General features: G+C 42.4%; 1 protein-coding gene across 1 annotated transcript in view; it reads left to right on the forward strand.

The window, feature by feature from the left end:
• SACM1L (SAC1 like phosphatidylinositide phosphatase) overlaps positions 1 to 18202 on the forward strand; it is a 61047-nt gene that overhangs the window by 13615 nt on the left and 29230 nt on the right. The window contains exons 2-7 of the mRNA XM_075921878.2: positions 6036 to 6133; positions 9595 to 9669; positions 11511 to 11638; positions 12463 to 12612; positions 14513 to 14572; positions 16487 to 16520. Of these exons, the coding sequence (XP_075777993.2) occupies positions 6036 to 6133; positions 9595 to 9669; positions 11511 to 11638; positions 12463 to 12612; positions 14513 to 14572; positions 16487 to 16520 (545 nt within the window). The remainder of the gene's footprint in view (positions 1 to 6035; positions 6134 to 9594; positions 9670 to 11510; positions 11639 to 12462; positions 12613 to 14512; positions 14573 to 16486; positions 16521 to 18202) is intronic.

Below are 18202 nucleotides of genomic sequence, written 5' to 3' on the forward strand. Positions count from 1 at the left end.
AGAAAATACTGGACATTTTATATTTTCTCAATTTGTTTCCTGAACAGAAAGCTCAAATACTGGACTGTCCAGTTCAAAACAAGACACCCGGCAACTCTAGTTACCACAGCGATAATTACTCCAGATATGACAGGTTCAGCATTTTAGCATTCACTACTCAAATAATTAAATTTAAGCATAAGAGAGAAATGAAAATTATGAAATGCACAGGCCAGTCAGAAACCAAAAATAACATAGAAGTAACAACAATCCCCCATGTGTGCGTTGGGTCAGGAGATGAGTGGCGGACAATGTGCATTTGTGAAAATGACAGACACACGCACAGTGTGTGTGTGACAGATTTGCATTGCCAAGCTCTTTCCATACCTTTCTCTCCGTGGAGATGGGGTACAGAAGTGGGAGGGAAGGGACACCCTGACATCAGCACCTCCCCTTCCTCGCCCCCACCCCAGGAGCCTCCTGATTGCTGTGCATGGTGTGGGAGGAACTCCAAGGCAGGGGGCAGGAGCAGTATGACAGTGGGTGAAAGGGCAACTGACGTGCCAGAACTTGATAGCTTTCTGGCCAAAACAGACAGGATCACCTGTCAGAGGTTCCCAGATCTACTGGTAGATCCGGATATACTGGTTGTTGACCACTTCAGTACAGATTCTATAATATAGCTTCTATCATGTAAGCTTTTTACCTTTATTTTGACTAGGGATGTTAACTGGTAAGTATGCTTAGTGGGTGATGCTTTCTGGTTATGATTAACTGGTGGGGGCTGGAGCAATCCCTCAGGGCCTGCCATAGATGGGGGTGCCCCACCTCAGTTGGAGCAGAGGGTTCATCCCAGTGCGCTACAGGCGGGGGTACTCCAGACTGGCTGGCTGGAGCACCTCCTCTTCTGCCTGTCCCCATTTAATAATTTAATCGGTTAAACATAGCATTTAACTGGCTGGCTAACTAAACAGGACTCTATATCCCTAGTTTTGATGCTGTACTTTCTTTAACATATAGTGTCATCCCCTACCAATGTGATCTACTTTGTATATTTATGCCCCTAGCAACATGACCCTCTCTATATATCATGTCCCATTGATTATCCTCACTTCACTATGTTTTTCTGATTCCCTATTTTATCAAAACTCACCTAATACCAGGCACTCTAATTCACCCATCTTAATGTTTTTTAAACTTCTATAATCCGCATATAAGCACTTGTAATTATATATTGTCAATACAGGCAGTCCCCGGGTTACGTACAAGATAGGGACTGTAGGTTTGTTCTTAAGTTGAATCTGTATGTAAGTCGGAACTGGCGTCCAGATTCAGCCGCTGTTGAAACTGACCGCCAGTTCTGACTTACATACAGATTCAACTTAAGAACCCCAAGCGTCCCCAAGTCAGCTGCTGCTGAAACTGATCAGCAGCTGATTCCAGGAAGCCTGGGGCAGAGCAACTCTGCCTCTGGCTTCCTGTAGTCAGCGCTGGTCAGTTTCAGCAGCGGCTGACTTGGGGACGCCTGGGGCAGAGCAGCTGGGGTGTTGCTGGTTGCTCCAGTAGCACCGCTCCTCGGCGCTACTGGACCAACCCAGCAGCACCCCAGCTGCTCTGCCCCAGGCGTCCTGATTCAGCCACTGCTGAAACTGACCAGCAGCGGCTGAATCAGGACCTAGGGCAGAGCAGCTGGGGTGCTGCCGGGTTGGTCCAGTAGTGCCCAGAGCGGCACTGCAGGACCAATCGGCAGCGCCCCAGCTGCTCTGCCCCAGGGTCCACAACAAAAGCCTGGTCTGCTGGGGGGGGGCACACTAGCTGCGCCCCCCCCCCCCCAGCAGACCAGGGACAAGGGGAGCAGAGCTGCAGCGGCAGCAGGGTGCCGCGCCTCTGAGGCTTTGCTCTGGCAAAGTCTCAGAGGCGGGGGACCCCGCCGCGGCTGCTTCAGTCCCGGTGCCTGTGGTCTGTTGGAGACCGTCCCCAGCAGACCACAGGCACCGGGACTGAAGCCGCAGCCGCGGGAGGTTCCCGCGCTTCTGAGGCTTTGCTCTGGCAAAGCCTCAGAAGCGCGGGAACCCGCCGCGGCTGCGGCTTCGCTCCCGGTGCCCCTGGTCTGCTGGAGACGGTCTCCAGCAGACCAGGGGCACCGGGAGCAGCTTACGAACGGGGCTTTCTCGCCCCAGAGGTCGCAGGTAGCAATCCGCCACTTCGACCTCTGGGGCGAGAGAGCCCCGTTCGTAAGTGCGGATCTGACATAAGTCGGATCCGCGTAAGTCGGGGACTGCCTGTATTCTGATTCTTGCCTTCATTTTTATGTTTAAATGAGACTCCCTTTTGTTTTATGGAAAAATTCGTCACTAGCTTCTATCTGCACGTTGCCAACTTCTTTCCTATCCTCAATACCAGGGCTAATCAACATGTGGCCCGCAGCCCATTTGTTTGAGGCCTGCGGTGCGGTTTGGGTTTACGCGTGGCTGAACACACAGCTCACGGGTGGGAGTCAAAACAAAAAAGTAGTCAGTATAATGGTCTTCTATTGTAGTTAAATTCCTGGACTGTCATTTCTCATTAAAAGTGCTGTCGTATGGGTGGAAGTCGGGTAAATATTGTATTTTATTACTGGCAGGAGAACTGCCTTAAATGGGGACTGTGTGTTGTGTAGTCTTGCCTTAATCTTTGTATTCGTGCCTGTGAATGTGGAAAAAAGCTATTTGCATGTAAATGAAACCACACTTAAGTTAGGCCCTCAGCATGTGCTGTGAGTATCATTGTGGCTCCAGGGCTTCGAGAGTTGAGTCGCCCTGCTCTATACAGTAAAACTCCAGTGGTCCGGCATCCAATGGTCCGGCACCATCTGGATCCTGGAAGTGCTCCGGGCAGCTGGACAATTGGAGCTGGTCTGTCCCCAGCTTCCCCGATTCAGCCGCTGCTGAAACTGACCAGTGGCTGACTCGGGGAAGCCAGGGGTAGAGCAGCTCTGTCCCGGGCTTCCTGGAGTCAGTCGCTGGTCAGTTTCAGCAGTGGCTGACTTGGGGAAATCTGGGGCAGAGCAGCTGGAGTGCTGCTGGGTTGGTCACGCAGCGCCGAGGGGCGCATCTTCCCCCCCCCCCCATCCACCCCAGACCTCTCATAGCCCCCCCTTTCCGATAGTCCGGCATATCTGATAATCCGGCACCCCCTGGGTTCTAACGGTGCCAGATTATGGGAAGTTTACTGTACTATGAGATACAAATATAATGTGTATCTATGTAAGGGATATCTTTATCTGACCTGTGGGCTCCTCTGCACTTACTGGCTTGGTACATAGAAATATTCAAACAACACATGCTTAGTTGTGTAAATGGAGAATTCTAACTTAATTTAATAAGTGTGTTCACTGCTGTTTTCGTTTAATAGAAGCTGCAAAAACTGCCAGAACCTCTAAAAACAGAAAAATGATGCCCAAAGCAATTTATTCCATGAATAGAAAACAAATAGCTGTTTGATAACCAGAATGTACTATTTAATGAATGTTTCTGAAGAAACTCAGTTGATGATGAATGAGTTTCTTAAAATACAGAAAAGCTCTTCCTGAGTACAACACGTGCTTTACCACAGAAGGAATCCTTATTGCACATATGACTCTTTAAATATTTGTATCTGGAATAATTTCAAAATATGTATACATTTTCTTAAGATACTTTGGAAAACTCAGTAGAACTTGTCTCATTTTTAACTGCCACTTGCCCAGACCTATTTTCTTCAGAGTACATATGCAAAAGCAGTTTGAATTTAAAATAGGATTTAGAACCTTCTTTTGGTATATACCAAAATACTTGACAAATATGGATCTTACAAGTTTGATTATAGCAGTATAACAGATTTTTAGTCTCATATGGACCAGTGTCTGAAATATTCTGTGAAGAGTTCAAGTATACATTTTGTGTGGGGGGAGTGATGTCTTCCATTCTTTTTGGAATGGTGTAGGGTACGGATGTTAAGGACTAGTCGACTATCGGATAAGCAAATGCTTTTCAGATAGTCAGTTGTCAAGTCCATTTCCCCCACCCTTGCTACCTCTGGGATAGAGGCAGCAAAGGAGAGGGGAGCTAAGAGGGGGTATTTTAAAGGGGCAGCGCAGCACAGTGGAGCCCAGGGGCAGCTGTGCAGCGCTGCCCCTTTGAAACACTGCCTCGGCGTTTCAAAGCGGCAGAGACATGTTGAGCCCGGGGTCAGTTGGGGACTCCAGCTGATCCCAGGCTCCACCTGGCATTTCTGTGGAACCTGGTATCATTTAGTTTTCTCTGCTCCCCTACTTATCTTTTTAGATGACCTGAGATCAACACCACCAAACATGCTGATATTATCTTCCCCTTACTGTCTGTAAATCGTTGTGTTCTACTCATTCAGTTTAAACTCTGCTGCTGTTATTAAAGATGATTGAGGGGCATGAGGAAGGGAGTAAAATGCAGTGACATAAACTAAGATAAAGTGATGTAAAATATACGAAGTGTGGGAAACTTGGTTGTTATGCTAGGTCTTGGACACCCTTATGAGAGTTTAGGGGCTCACTGTGCTAGACTGTACGTGCGCACATCAGAAAGATGATCCCTGCCCCCAAAACACCTTTGTCTAGAATATGAAGAAAATGTGTTAATTTTCCATTTTTAACCGTTGATATGTCTCCAAGGTGATGGTCTCTTCAAAAAATAGCCTTTCATGCAGTAGAAATGTTGTCCACTCTGAGTTTTTTTTTTTTTTTTTTTTTTTCTAAACATTAGGATGAAACTAAATCAGAGAAAGCGATGAAGTTTCCAAGGTGTGTTCCTATATCTAGGATTAAAAAAGTCACTTCCTTTTTACTACTTTTAGGAAATTAATTTAGAGCCCTGAGATGTAATGGCAATATAGCAATAACATTAAGAAAAGCAACGTTTAATTGGAAGGGAGGGGAAATTGGAAAAAAAATTCTAATGATGGGACTTTCACCATCACATGAGGCACTTGAAACTTGACAAGACAAAGCTCTGTGGTAGAAAGCAATCCTGCAAGAAGGAATGAGGGAAAAAGATTAGTAAAAATAGTTCCCCATTTCTTTATATAATTAATATTATGGGTAGAGGGAGTCTCGTATCCAGCAGACCAGGTGGCCTTTTCGCCACTGGCTCTGGTATACAGCTATGATATCCTTAGTTATCCAATGGGAATATGGCTTTGGATAGTTATCCTCCATAGCAATGTTCTGTTTTAGGCATTCACCTATTAACTTAGGTCTCTGTTTCTTTTAAACTACTAATCTTAAAAATGCCTATGTTTGAGTCCAAAGGATTTACCTAAAAAAAATAAGTACGGAGCCAGAACAGGTTGACAGATGTTTACATTATTTTTATACTTTAGATATGATAGAGGTACATCACCCTAAGCAGAAATCTTGTGGGCAGTCTGGAAGGTGCCAGCCTTAAAATAAGTCTGGGTACGATGTGCTCTTTCATGAATTGTGTTTTGGGCTAGGATTGTGATAAAGTAGCGCTTTGTTTTTAGTGGATTTTTACATGCATTTTTCAAAGGCTTTTGTTAGTAAAAAATGAGCTTAAGTGTGTCAGTCTTCTCTCTTCATCTCTTTCAATTTTGAGATCTGATGAATGTGTACTTTTGTGGTACATTGTTATTGTATTAGTAATTCAGTAAAATGGACGGTTTTGTTGCCATAGCTTGATCTCTGAGAAGCTTAAGATTTTGTACATAGCTCATGTAAACTAAATTTTAATTGAACATGTTTAAGGAATCATTCTGCGCAAAACGGTTCAATATTTTTCACTCCCAGGAGAGTGATAGAGGATTATTTCCCTAGTGTTAAGCAAGCAAGGAATTTTGCATTGAAGAGATTAAAACTCTCAAATTCATATTTCGAGTCATTGCTGTACAAAATAAATGAGTGGAATACTGCTGTTTTAAAAATTTGTTCTGTGGTTAGGAAAAAATGAAAACTGGCTGTTTAACTGTTTATAACTACATATGTAAAATGGAACTTGTATGGCAAGTCTGTTTTTCTTACCCCTAGCTCTTAATTTATTTTAAAGGCACATAACACCAGAGAAGTTTTACGTGGAAGCTTGTGATGATGGAGCTGATGATGTTCTTGCCATTGACAGAGTCTCCACAGAAGTCACTCTTACAGGTATGCTTTACACAAGCACTAGACCCCTTCAAGTGTAAAGTACAGTGACAAAACGCAATGAACAGTCTAAATGCTAGGGATATTAGAATTAATTTAATTTAGTAATCATGTAACTGCAACAATTCTTAGTGGTTACGTGATTATTCGATGGCCCCCAGGGATGGGGATGGCAGCCAGTTGCACTCCTGGTCCCACTCCTGGGGAGCCGCATCAATCCTGTGCTGCTGCCTCTATTAGAGGCAGCAGCACGGGGTGGCAAGTGGAAGCTGATCCATGAGAGGAGCTGTTTTAAAAATTGGCTCCCTGGGTAGACTGGCTTCTGCCTGCTGCCCTGTGCTGCTGCCTCTGCATCAGAGGCAGCAGCATAGAGTAACAGTAGCCCTTGTCCATGAGAAGTGGTGAGACTGAGCTCTCCATGGACAGAGGCTGCTCTAGCATCCCACGGAGCAATCCCTGTCTGGGCTGAGCCCAGCCTGCAGTGGACAGAGGCTGCTCCATGGCAACCGTTCTGTCCTTGGAAGACCTGAGCTCCTTGTGGACAGCGACTTCTCCTGTATACCAAAAAGGAGCATCTGTCTGTGGTGAGCCCAGTCCTGCTGCAGACAGAGGCTGCTCCGTGGGATGCCTGAGCAACCTCTGTCTGCAGGGGGCTCAGGTCTTCTGTGGACAGTAGTTACTGCCGTTCCATGCTGCTGCCTCTGTATGAAAGGTGGCAGATGGCTTCCCTACATGCTCTTCATTTAAAACTCAGACTGATGGGTTGGGACTGAGCCAGTCTGTCTGTCAGAGTTTTAAATGTGGAGCATGAGGTGTGTGTCTGTTGCAGTTTACCAGAACTGTTAACCAATAAGCAATCGCTTATCAGTTAAACGTTTATCTGGTTAGCTTCTAATAGCCCCACTAAATACTACTTCAAAGCTGAAAATCATGGTTCTTCAGAGAGCTTACCTGAATATCCTCATTTAAGATGCTACAATAATTAGTCTATTTTTGCCTCACTTGTGATGTTGAGTATTTTTCTACTCTTCAGATTGGATACTAATTTGCGGTAGCAGATATTCAAAATGTGCTGTGATTTTGATTAAAACATTAATTTTACTGAAAATACAGAATTCATAGATCTCTTTCTGCAGCTCAATGTAGAATTTTTTTCTTGAGAGATAATTGTAAGGTTCTTGGTAGTTATGTAGCTGTGTGTATTAAATATATGTGGTGAAAATTATATGGTATAGCACAACTAAATTCGGGCTCCCACTCACGCACAGGAAGGATAAATGTCATGCAAGTGTGCTCCTATAACTTCAAGAGCTCAATCCATTTAGCTTAATGAAGAGAATGTTACGGGATGACTCAAATACAGTCTGAGTATCTATTAAAGGAATAAATACTTAATGATGGGCTCATCAATCCAGAAGAGAAAAGTATAACACGAGCCAGTGGCTGGAAGTTAAAGCTAGACAAAACTGAAAATAAGATACAGATTTTTGACAGTGAGGGTAATTAACCATTTGAACAATTTTCCCTTGGTAAATTGGTAACTTTTTTAAAATCAGGATTGGATATTTTTTGTAAAATATCTACTCTAGGAGTTATTTTGGGGGAAGTTCTATGGCTGTGCCATATAGGAGATCAGACTAGATGATCTCTTCTGGCTTGGGCATCTATGAACTTGGCCAACATATTTCACTCTTCTTTCTACAATAGAAGATTTATCTGGTGTTGCTTGGATCCTTTAGGGTGTAAGAGGCTGAGTATGTGGGTGGTGCAGGAGTCCGAATTGGAGGAGCTAAGGGCAGAGAGTAGGGGGCTATAGAGGTGAGGGTTGAACACTGAGGAGGGACTCAGGGTAGGGAGTTGGAGAGTGCAGGAGTCAGAGCAGTGGGGAGAAGGGAGGCGTGCTGCGCTGCGCACTTGATGGCTGCTGCCCAGGGTGACAGGGCCACACTGGTCCCTGTGGTCATTCGAGAGTATAACTGTCTCTGCTATCACAGCCCTTCTTTTCTGTTTGAGACTGTCACATTCCATGCACATCCCATTGTCCTGGTACAAACAAACCCTTACCTTGCTTTAGGTTATAAGAGGAAGCTGCATACCAAATTTGGTGGTTCTAGCTCTTCCCATTTAGGAGGAGTTCTTGAACAGACAGACTCCCGAATGGACACAGATGTACAAACTGTTTCAAATACATAGTAGATGGTGATCCTTTTTAGCTTTTCCTGAGCTAGTAAAAGGCTACAGTGTGAGTTGTTTCAGAGTGCTGAGCCAGTTGGTGTGGTTTTAACAAACATAAGTTGTTTCTCAACTGCAGGCATGCATCTTGAAACAAACCTTTTAATACTGAGTTATGAATTTCAGAAAATAGGATGTTAAGTATACTCAAATGTTGTCTTATTGAGAGGAGTTGCTACAGTACACAGATTCTAATATGAAAATAAAATATCTTTGTTCTCTCACCTAGAAGATGAAATTAAAACCTGTTTTCCAGCTAAATTTGGACTGTAAATCTTACAATATTTTTGTACAAGATTAGAACGTTCACCCTATTGAAAAATTATGGTACTGGAATAGTGATTACTTCAGAGCTGCAAGGATTACTCTTCCCAGGTTTCTGTTGTCTGCCATTTCTTAATGCCGATGGTTCATTAAGATATAAACTTTTCAGGACAAAGTGTGTTGTCCCAGCAGCTACTTTATTCATTGAATTACATGTCAGTGAAATTATAATCTAGTCACTCTCTTTTTCCCTAAATCAAACTCTGAGGGCAGTTAACTGACTTAAATTTAGGACAAGCCTGGTTTAAAACTTAGTAATAATGATCTTCACAGTGAACCCCCCAGGAGGGATACTAAAATTATAATGCAGAAGCAGTTTTGCAAGCTGCACCCATCTATCCATCTCCTTTCTCCCCTCCCCTCTCTCACACACCTATTACTGAATATATTTTCTGTACTAAGAGCTATGCACGTCTGGTAGTCTTTGCCTTGAAGAGCTGGCCTTAAAACATAGAGAAAACAATTCAGACTGCATGTCTGGCCCTGTTGCTCATTGTGGAATTGGACTAAGGTGCTGTAGGAGTGCTCCAAAGTGGGAAAGCCAAGTATTGTGGGTTAAGTCTGGTATTGGGGCCTTAACACATGTAGTTTGGTTCAAAACAGGAAACTCCTTGCTGGGGCGGTGTACTACTGCTGAGCTACCCAGCTAGACTGTCGTGTAAATGAACTGAAGTTTCTTCAGTTGGAATTATTCTTGGTGATTAAACAAAATAAAAACTTTAATTTCCTAACTTTAAATTCTTTCCCCAGCAGGTTTTCAAACTCTAATCCATTGCCATTCACTACTGTGATTCATTAATGACATGCAGCCTTTGGTTAAAACTTCATGATCAAATCGAGCTTAATAAAGTTACACATGATATAATCATGAAACATGAAATTTGACATATTGTTTTTCTGCTTTTCAGTTAAGAAAGATGTTCCCCCTTCAGCAGTAACAAGACCCATATGTGGCATTTTGGGAACAATCCGCCTGGTGGCAGGTAAGGAAAACATATTTCTAGAGAAATCCAAGCCTGGAGAAACTGTGGTTCATATGTAAAGGAAACCAGAAATTACAATTTGGACAAAATCATTTTTTCCCCTGTTTTAAAAGTTGCTGTAGGGTGAAATTTGTCATTTGTATAAATTAAGTAAAGGAAGGGAAGATATCCTGTGAATTGTTAGTATCCAAATGTTGTAGAAAAGGAGTTAATTTACTACTCTAGTTTCCGCTCTACTCTGTGCTGGGTAGGCCTCAGTTGGAGTATTGTGTTCAGTTCTGGGCACTGCATTTCAAGAAAGATGTGGAGAAATTGGAGAGGGTCCAGAGAAGAGCAACAAGAATGATTAAAGGTCTAGAGAACATGACCTATGAGGGGAGGCTGAAGGAATTGGTTTTGTTTAGTTTAGAAAAGAGAAGATTGAGCGGGGACATATCATCAGTTTTCAGGTATCTAAAAGGGTGTCATAGGGAGGAGGGAGAAAACTTGTTCATCTTGGCCTCTGGGGATAGAACAAGAAGCAATGGGCTTAAACTGCAGCAAGGGAGGTTTAGGTTGGACATTAGGAAAAAGTTCCTAACTGTCAGGATAGTCAAACACTGGAATAAATTGCCCAGGGAGCTTGTGGTATCTCCATCTCTGGAGATATTTAAGAGTAGGTTAGATAAATGTCTATCGGGGATGGTCTAGATAGTATTTGGTCCTGCCATGAGGGCAGGGGACTGGACTCGATGACCTCTCGAGGTCTGTTCCAGTCCGAGTATTCTATGACTAATCTGTCAATTTTTTAAAAAAACCTTTTTCTGTAGCATCTCCAAAAATTTTCTTTCCTTTCTGCCCCTCTTGCTTTCACATCTGGCACTGGATTTGCTGTAACATTTGTGTAACTTTTGGTGAGATTTGATTTCAAGTCAATACTGTTGGTACACTAAAAAGATATTTGGGAGTGACCTGCTATGATATTGATGTATTTGGTTGTTTAATCAAAGGCTATGTTCAAACCTCTTCCCAAATGTAGTTAAGTGACAGTAAATAAGTTTTGTTCAATGGAAGATAAGACTACATTATATTTTCCAAGGTGGAGGCAAAAATTGCCATCTTGAGTGCTGCTCTGTTTATATGTGCAATAGTTTTGATTTTTTTTTAAATTAATGCAAAACATTTAGTGAGTTTTGTAGGTTTTATGGAAAGTGTCTTTGAGAATAAAATAGTATGTCTGTTCAGGACCTTTTGTAAGACATCTGAAATCTCATTTGTTGTAAAACTATTGCACTTATTGTACATATTGTTGATGGGTTCTGAATTCTCCAATCTATGTGCTCAGTCACTTCTGTCTATACTTGGATCTGGAGTGGGGGCTGGCTACCCCTTGAGAGAGACAATGCAGCAGGCACTGACATATTCTTGGCAGGTTCAGATTTGCATGTGGGGATGGAGAAGTGCATCCTTGGAAAGGTGTGCTTCATCCCTACTCAGCTCTATGGGGAATTTATAGGAAAGGTAATTCATTTGCGGGTTTTGGGTTGTCCAGACTGTCTTCTGGAGTGGTAATAGAGAGGTAGCCATGTTAATCTGATCTTGCAAAAGCAAAAGGAAAAACTATGTAGCACTCTAAAGACTAACAACATGGTTTAATAGCTGATGAACTTTTGTGGGCCAGACCCACTTCCTGTTCTAATGAAAGAATTTAGTGGAAACACTTGAGGAAGGGAACCTCTAGGAATCTTTCTTCCTCTTTTCCCTTCATCATTTTTCCTTGATTATAGCCTTCGGTTTGCTATCCATGTTTGTTTGAATCTCATAATCTAATTATTCTTGATTCTACACTTTTTATTTTACAGGCAACTATCTCATTGTAATAACAAAAAAGAAAAAAGTAGGTGAATGTTTCAGTCATGCAATCTGGAAAGCAACTGATTTTGACATCCTCTCCTACAAAAAGACCATGCTGCACTTAACTGATATTCAGGTAGGAGTAGATTGGTAGAAGACAAATAAGTAAGCCACAACTGATTAATAATTCTCTGATGGCTTTTTATCTTTAGCTTAATAAAAAAAAAAACTACTCTGTGTAGGTCTCGTGACATCGAAGCATAGTTTTATAGACTGTTACAGCAGTTGAGCAATGTTAAAATACAGATGGCATTGTAGTTCATCGATTTTGATTTTGTTCCTCTAAGCCACCTCCATGTTTTCCACACTGTCTTCCATGCATGGCGTATCCTTCCTGAGCTAGTCCACAAAACCACTACCATCTCCATGCCAAATCCTTTCTCAAGATTTCCTGCTTCCATGAACCCTACAGGAAACTAGTTTGACTAAGTCATCCAACTCTTTATTGCACTTAGTTTATCACTGAACTGATCATTTTTATTTTCGTGGAGGGGAGGGGAAACCAGCCAATGGGAGCTATGAGATTGTGCATGGAGGGGGAACAGCTCCTGAAGCCTCTCTCCCTCTCCCACAGGCTAATAGTATTCAGAGAGCTGCTCTGAGCAGCATGCAGGGGTGGGGCAGGCAGGGAGGGAGCTTGACTAAGGCTCCAACAGGCTGGATGGGCCAGATCTGGCCTGAAGGCCATATTTTGCCTGCCCCTGAATTATGGTATATTGGAACAGTTGTAAACTCTCATTCTGTACCTTGTGTCAAAATTGTGATCTCAAGATGTCCTTTTTGTATTGGGGGTTTGTGTGTGTGGAAAGCAAAAACATCAGTGTCTTTTAAAAAGGGGAGCTTAAAAAAAACAGCCATTTGATAAGAATACTTGTTGTTCTTTGTTTTTTCTGCCAACAGTTGCAGGACAATAAAGCCTTTTTAGCAATGCTTAGTCATGTCTTGAATGTGGATGGATTTTACTTTTCTACAACATATGACATAACGCACACTTTACAACGGTTAGCCAACACTAGCCCAGAATTCCAAGAAATGAGCCTACTAGAAAGGGTAAGGACTCCACTGACTTCTGTCTTGTATCTAGCAGTTTGTCAACTAGTTTTAATTCATGGCAGTGGGTTTATTTTATAGATCAGTTGACTGAAGGGATTATTCCACTAGATCCTAATTTCTGTCTGGACTGAACTCGAGGGGACAGGAGTTGGTTTCATCCTCTGAAATGTTTGACGTAGATTAACTTTCATGCATGCTATTTTTTTCATAAGCTAGATAGCCCCTTGAAATGTTGAACTTTTGCATTCCCAAAGCAGAGCTCCAGCCTCCTAATCATTTTCATTGTCTTCCACTGGACCCTCTCCAATGCATCCACATCCTTTCTGTAATGGTGGGCCCAGAACTAGATGTAATACTCCAGATGCGGCCTCATCAGTGCTGAATAAAAGGGACTAATCCCTTCTCTAGATCTGCTGTAAATGCTCTTCCTAATGCACCCTAATATGCCATTAGCCTTCTTGGCTATGAGGGCGCACTGTTGACTAATATCCAGCTTCTCATCCACTGTAATCCCCAGGTCCGTTTCTGCTGAACTGCTGTAACAATGCTTGGGAGTCTTTCATGCTAAGTGCAAGAATCTGCACTTGTCCTTGTTGAACCTCATCAGATTTCTTTTGGCTCAATCCTCCAATTTGTCTAGGTCACGCTGGACCCTATCCCAACCCTCCAATGTAACTACCTCTCCCCTGGCCTGGTGTCATCTGTGAATTTGCTGAGGGTGCAAACCATTCCCTCATCCAGATCATTAATAAAGATGTTGTACAAAACCGTCCCTAGAACTGACCCTTTGGGCACTCAGCTTGATACTGACCACCAAGCAAACATTGAGCCGTTGATCATTACCCTTTGAGCCCAACAATCTAGCCAGCTTTCTATCCACCTTCCAGTTCATGTATCCAATCCATACTTCCTTAACTTGCTGGCAAATATACTGTGGGAGACCATATCAAAAGCTTTGCTAAAGTCGAGGTATATAACCTCCACCAACTTTCCCATGTCCACAGAGCCAGTTACCTCAGGCCAGGGTAAAATATAACCCCAGCACAATCCCATTGGCCGGTTTCTGGCCAGAAACCAGTCAGAGCTGCCTGTATGAATAACAGGCAGCTCACGAAGCACTATGTCCCCCCTCCTCTGGCTGGTAGTTATTCACACGCACATGGCCCTGCTGCCTGTGTGGGTGGGGCAGGCAGTCAGGCTGCCAGAGAAACTGCTGGGCTGTTTGGCTGATAAGTCTTCTGGCCAAAGCCTGCCTTTGGCATCCCAGCCCCTTTCTTCCCCAACCCTCTGCCTCCCCTACTTCAGACCCAAGGTTTGTCCCAAATGCCCTCCCAGACCCCACTCTCCCTCCTGCACCCCAATACCTTACCACCACCTCCCTTTTGCACCCCACTTCCATCTGAGACCCTGCACCTCCATTAATATGGAAGAGTGTAGCCCTTGACCACTTACCAAATTTTTTCAGTGCCCCCCTCAAAAATTATTGCCCACCCTTGAGTTACCTTGTCATAGAAGGCAATCCGGTTGGTCAAGCATGACTTGCCCTTGGTGAATTCGTTTTGACTATTCCTGATCACTTTCCTCTCTTTCAAGTGCTTCAAAATGGATTCCTTGAGGATTCCCTCCATGATTTTTCTGGGGACTGAGGCGAGGCTGCTGTCCATTAGGGTCTCTAGCTATTCTTGTGTGCTGTAACCCATCCAGCCAAAGGAGTACAAAAAGCATTTTCTGAAAGTCAGGTGTACTGCCATTACTATGTATCTGATCAGCCAAACGTATACTACCACAAGATGGCGGTAAGCTCCTGCCCTACCATAGAACTAAATTGAGCTTCCAAAGGGAAAAAAAAACAAAACCCCAATCCCCGCATCATATTTGCTTATTTTTCTCATTCTAGGCAGATCCACGGTTTGTGTGGAATGGGCATCTTCTTAGAGAATTTGCTGCTCAGCCAGAGGTAGTGTATACTTAAAGTTTCCTTCTTTAATATTCTGTCTCAAATGTCCCACGTACACAAACAGTGGTACATAAAATATTGGTTACTTGTTTTCTGGTTGTAGCAAAATTAACTGTGTGGAAGTTACTGACATTACATTTATCGGTCTTAAACTGGGTATAACTGAAATGTAGTAGTGGAAATCCTCTGACACTGTTCAATGAAATGTCTTGAAAATGTCTGTTAGGGGAAAATAATACAATTTGAGGATATGGCCTCAGCATTATGCTAAGAAAAATAACAAAATGAAGAGGTACATAGCGCGTGCCAAGTAGTTGGGATTCAGTAAAATATTGCATTCTACTGAGCCTTATTGGAAAACAATCTCTGTTTTTCAAGGGTAGTTTATCTTTCCCTTGGCATACCTGTGAGATGATTATGGGTTGCCTTTCCTCAAAATTTGCACACACAGTTGAAAGAACACTTTCAAAGTTTCTAGGTTAAATTAGTGTTACTTTTCAAAACAATTCTTCAGGAGATCAAAAGCTTAGAAACACATTGGGTTTTACATGGTAAGTTAAAATGTACAAGTGCACAATGAAGGGTCATACGTGACTATGTGTTTATATTGGGAATTCTTGCATGAAATGTTGAGCTAGAAATCTGAACTAGTGAAGAAAGATGTCACTTGAAGTTCTGATATTCCCTCTCTCCCAATTGGACTGTACTTTGTATGGACTTTCCCTGTGTAGTCCATTAAAGTTGGAAAAAATCTCAGAATTGTGCAGGTAATTGTGTTCCTGTGATTTCCTCCCTCTTCTCCCTGTGCCCTTCCCTCCTCCCTGGTCCCCAAGCACATGGCAGCATGTCCACAAAAAGCAAAAACATTCTCATAAAGAACCAGCGTCTCTACACTCCACTGCATGTGAGGGTTTTACTGCCATAGTCTCTTTGCTAGATGCTGCACCCACACCCTTTTCAATACCAATTGTAATCTCCCTCCATTGATGCAACCTCGTAATGAAAAGGAAAGGGAAGACTTTACTGTAGCAGCTGTCAGAGAAAATGTAATAGCAGACAACCTTAGAAGTTGACACAATCTTCAGAAGCGGATCCTGAGACGGGGAGAAGGGCTTCCAGGGTATCTAGGACTGAGAGAATGCAGCATAGCTATTTTTCAATACATTCCTGGTGACTTAATGTCTAATCTGCCATCCTTTTTATAGTCTCTACACCATCTAGAGAAACATGGCCTTATATTTGCAAACCACCTTTAACTTTTTAATTAAAATTCTACTTAAAGGGCAGTGTGTTGCCGTATTTACTCTTTGGTTGAGCAAATTATACCCAGTCAACGTTATACACTTGGATTTCTTAAGTCTAGTGTTAAATAATTCAATTGCGATACACTGTTTCTCAGCTGAGACTTGTATTGCTAACTCTGAACTCAGCTAACACATTTGTTTGTTTAACATTGACAGTAATTAAGCAGGTTTTAGAAACTATATCCAAGTATTAATTTACATTTAGCTTGTTTGTGGCAAAAATATTAAGGAGATATCTGTTAGAACTGGGAGTACAAATACTTATTTATATTCCAAGGCCGCTTGCTGTTACTAAGTTCATTAATTGACTTTGTTAGATAAGCATGGTTAAAGAATTTCTTTTGTACTGTAATAAGCATCATGCTTTGCATGTTGCTTTATTAGTGAGCAAAAGTCTTTGTGATTGTGCAAAGAAATCACTTATCTAGAAAACATGAAACTTATTCTTTGGCAATAAGCGTCTCTTTTCAAACTGAGTTGCCTTTACAATGCTTATCTTTTACTAGAATTTCATATACTTGTCATCTGTCTATTTCTAGAGTTAGTACTTAAATGTCTGGTTTGTTAGACATCTCATAAAAAATATTTTTTAAATTTTATGTATTTTCAGATTCATAGGTTTGCTCTTCCAGTGATGCATGGATGTATCCTTTCATGATTTATAATGTAAATTTGTGCGAGCTAGCTATGTTTTATCTTGTTTTCAACCTTTGAGGTTTCATCTGCTGATCTTGGAGAATATTTGACTTTCTAATGTTGTTGGTATTAACTATAGTTCAGAACTCTAGCACATTTCCTAGCAAAATTTGATGATTCTCGTCCTAATTGTAAACCTATATTGCACATAATGATTGTAAGCAATTCATATTTTAGAATTGCAAACAGTAAATCTTCAGCTTTTCATATTGAACACAATTTTTTATAAGCATGATTTGTATAATAACTTTCAAGTATTAGGGGGTGTCTTGGGGAGACAAAGCTCCATTTAATAAACATTTTCACATCTGTATTTGTGACTATATTCTGCTAAAGAGTTTCATCTAGCATATTACTAAATGTTTAGATGGTTAGACTGATCTGTTGAATGACTGCTCCTAAATTAATCTTTTATTTTTCTTGAAAGGATATAAGTATATGTGAGGGGACAACACATACAATTTAAACAGGCATTAGTAAGGAAAATAGACTTTAAAATAAGAGAGCAGTCTTGGTTCTTTAAGTCCAGAAGAGACCATCATGATCACATACTCTGACCTGCTGCATATTGCAGGCTGCAGAATCTCCCTCTTGTAACTCAGCCAGAGGTTCTGGCTTATTACTGAAGTCCTCGTATGTTGATTTAAAGACTTTAAGATCCAGAGGAAATTTATTTTGTTCAAATCAGCAAACGAATGTACCCCACGCTACAAAGGAAGGCGAAAAACTTCCAAGGTCTCTGCCAGTCTGACCCGCGGAACAGTTCGTTCCTGACCCCAAATTTGGTGAGCATTTACAATCTGGGCTTATGAGGGAGACTCACCAGTCACACACCTGAGGAAGTTTTCTCTGTAATAATTGAACCCTCTCCATCTGGTGTCACAGGAGTAGACATGTACATACTGCAGTCAAATGCAAGTTAGAAGAATCCTTCTCTTAACAAACAGCACTTCTGATGTTCAGACTCTACCTTGCTCATAAGAATGATGCATATAGCAATGTATGCGTATGTATTCCCAGGGTCCCAAACTAACCTGATACCTTGTGTTGCCTGTTAACTAGTTTGCCTAATAGCAGCTGGGATTTTCAGCAATATTACTGCTTTTGTATTAGAGAAGGTGAATGGCTCTTTTGGGGGATAGAAGTGTCTGTGAATGGGGTAGATTAGGCCCAAAGGTCCTCTACTGGAGGCCTCAGGATCCGTAGAGAAGTCCTCCAAGCATCCTAGAGTGGCTGCAGGACAAGCAGCCAAACAGGGCCCAGGAGTACCATATAAAAAGAAGCTGCAGAGCCAGAGACTCTCAGTTCTTGCTAGAGCCAGAGGACTACAGGTGGCACTCTTGGCAGGCCAGAAGAACTGCAGCACCACAGGGTGCTCAGTGCTTGCAGGGACTAGGGCAGCAAGGAAGAGCTCCTGGCTGGCTGCTGGGCCTGAGCTAAGGGTGAAGCCTTGGTGAATGCTGGGGAAGTGGGCCAGGGAACTGAAAGCAGTCTTTTTAAAGTGACACAGCAGCATGTGGCTACTATTATTAGGGCCTCTGGGCTGAGACTGAGATAGTGAGCAGGCTTGGACTACTGAGACAGCAATAAACCCTGGAACGGGAGCTGGACTATGTAGTGGCCCAACAGG

The sequence above is a fragment of the Pelodiscus sinensis genome, chromosome 2 (genome assembly GCF_052426305.1).
Source record: "Pelodiscus sinensis isolate ZL-2025 chromosome 2, ASM5242630v1, whole genome shotgun sequence".
Taxonomy (NCBI): domain Eukaryota; kingdom Metazoa; phylum Chordata; order Testudines; family Trionychidae; genus Pelodiscus; species Pelodiscus sinensis.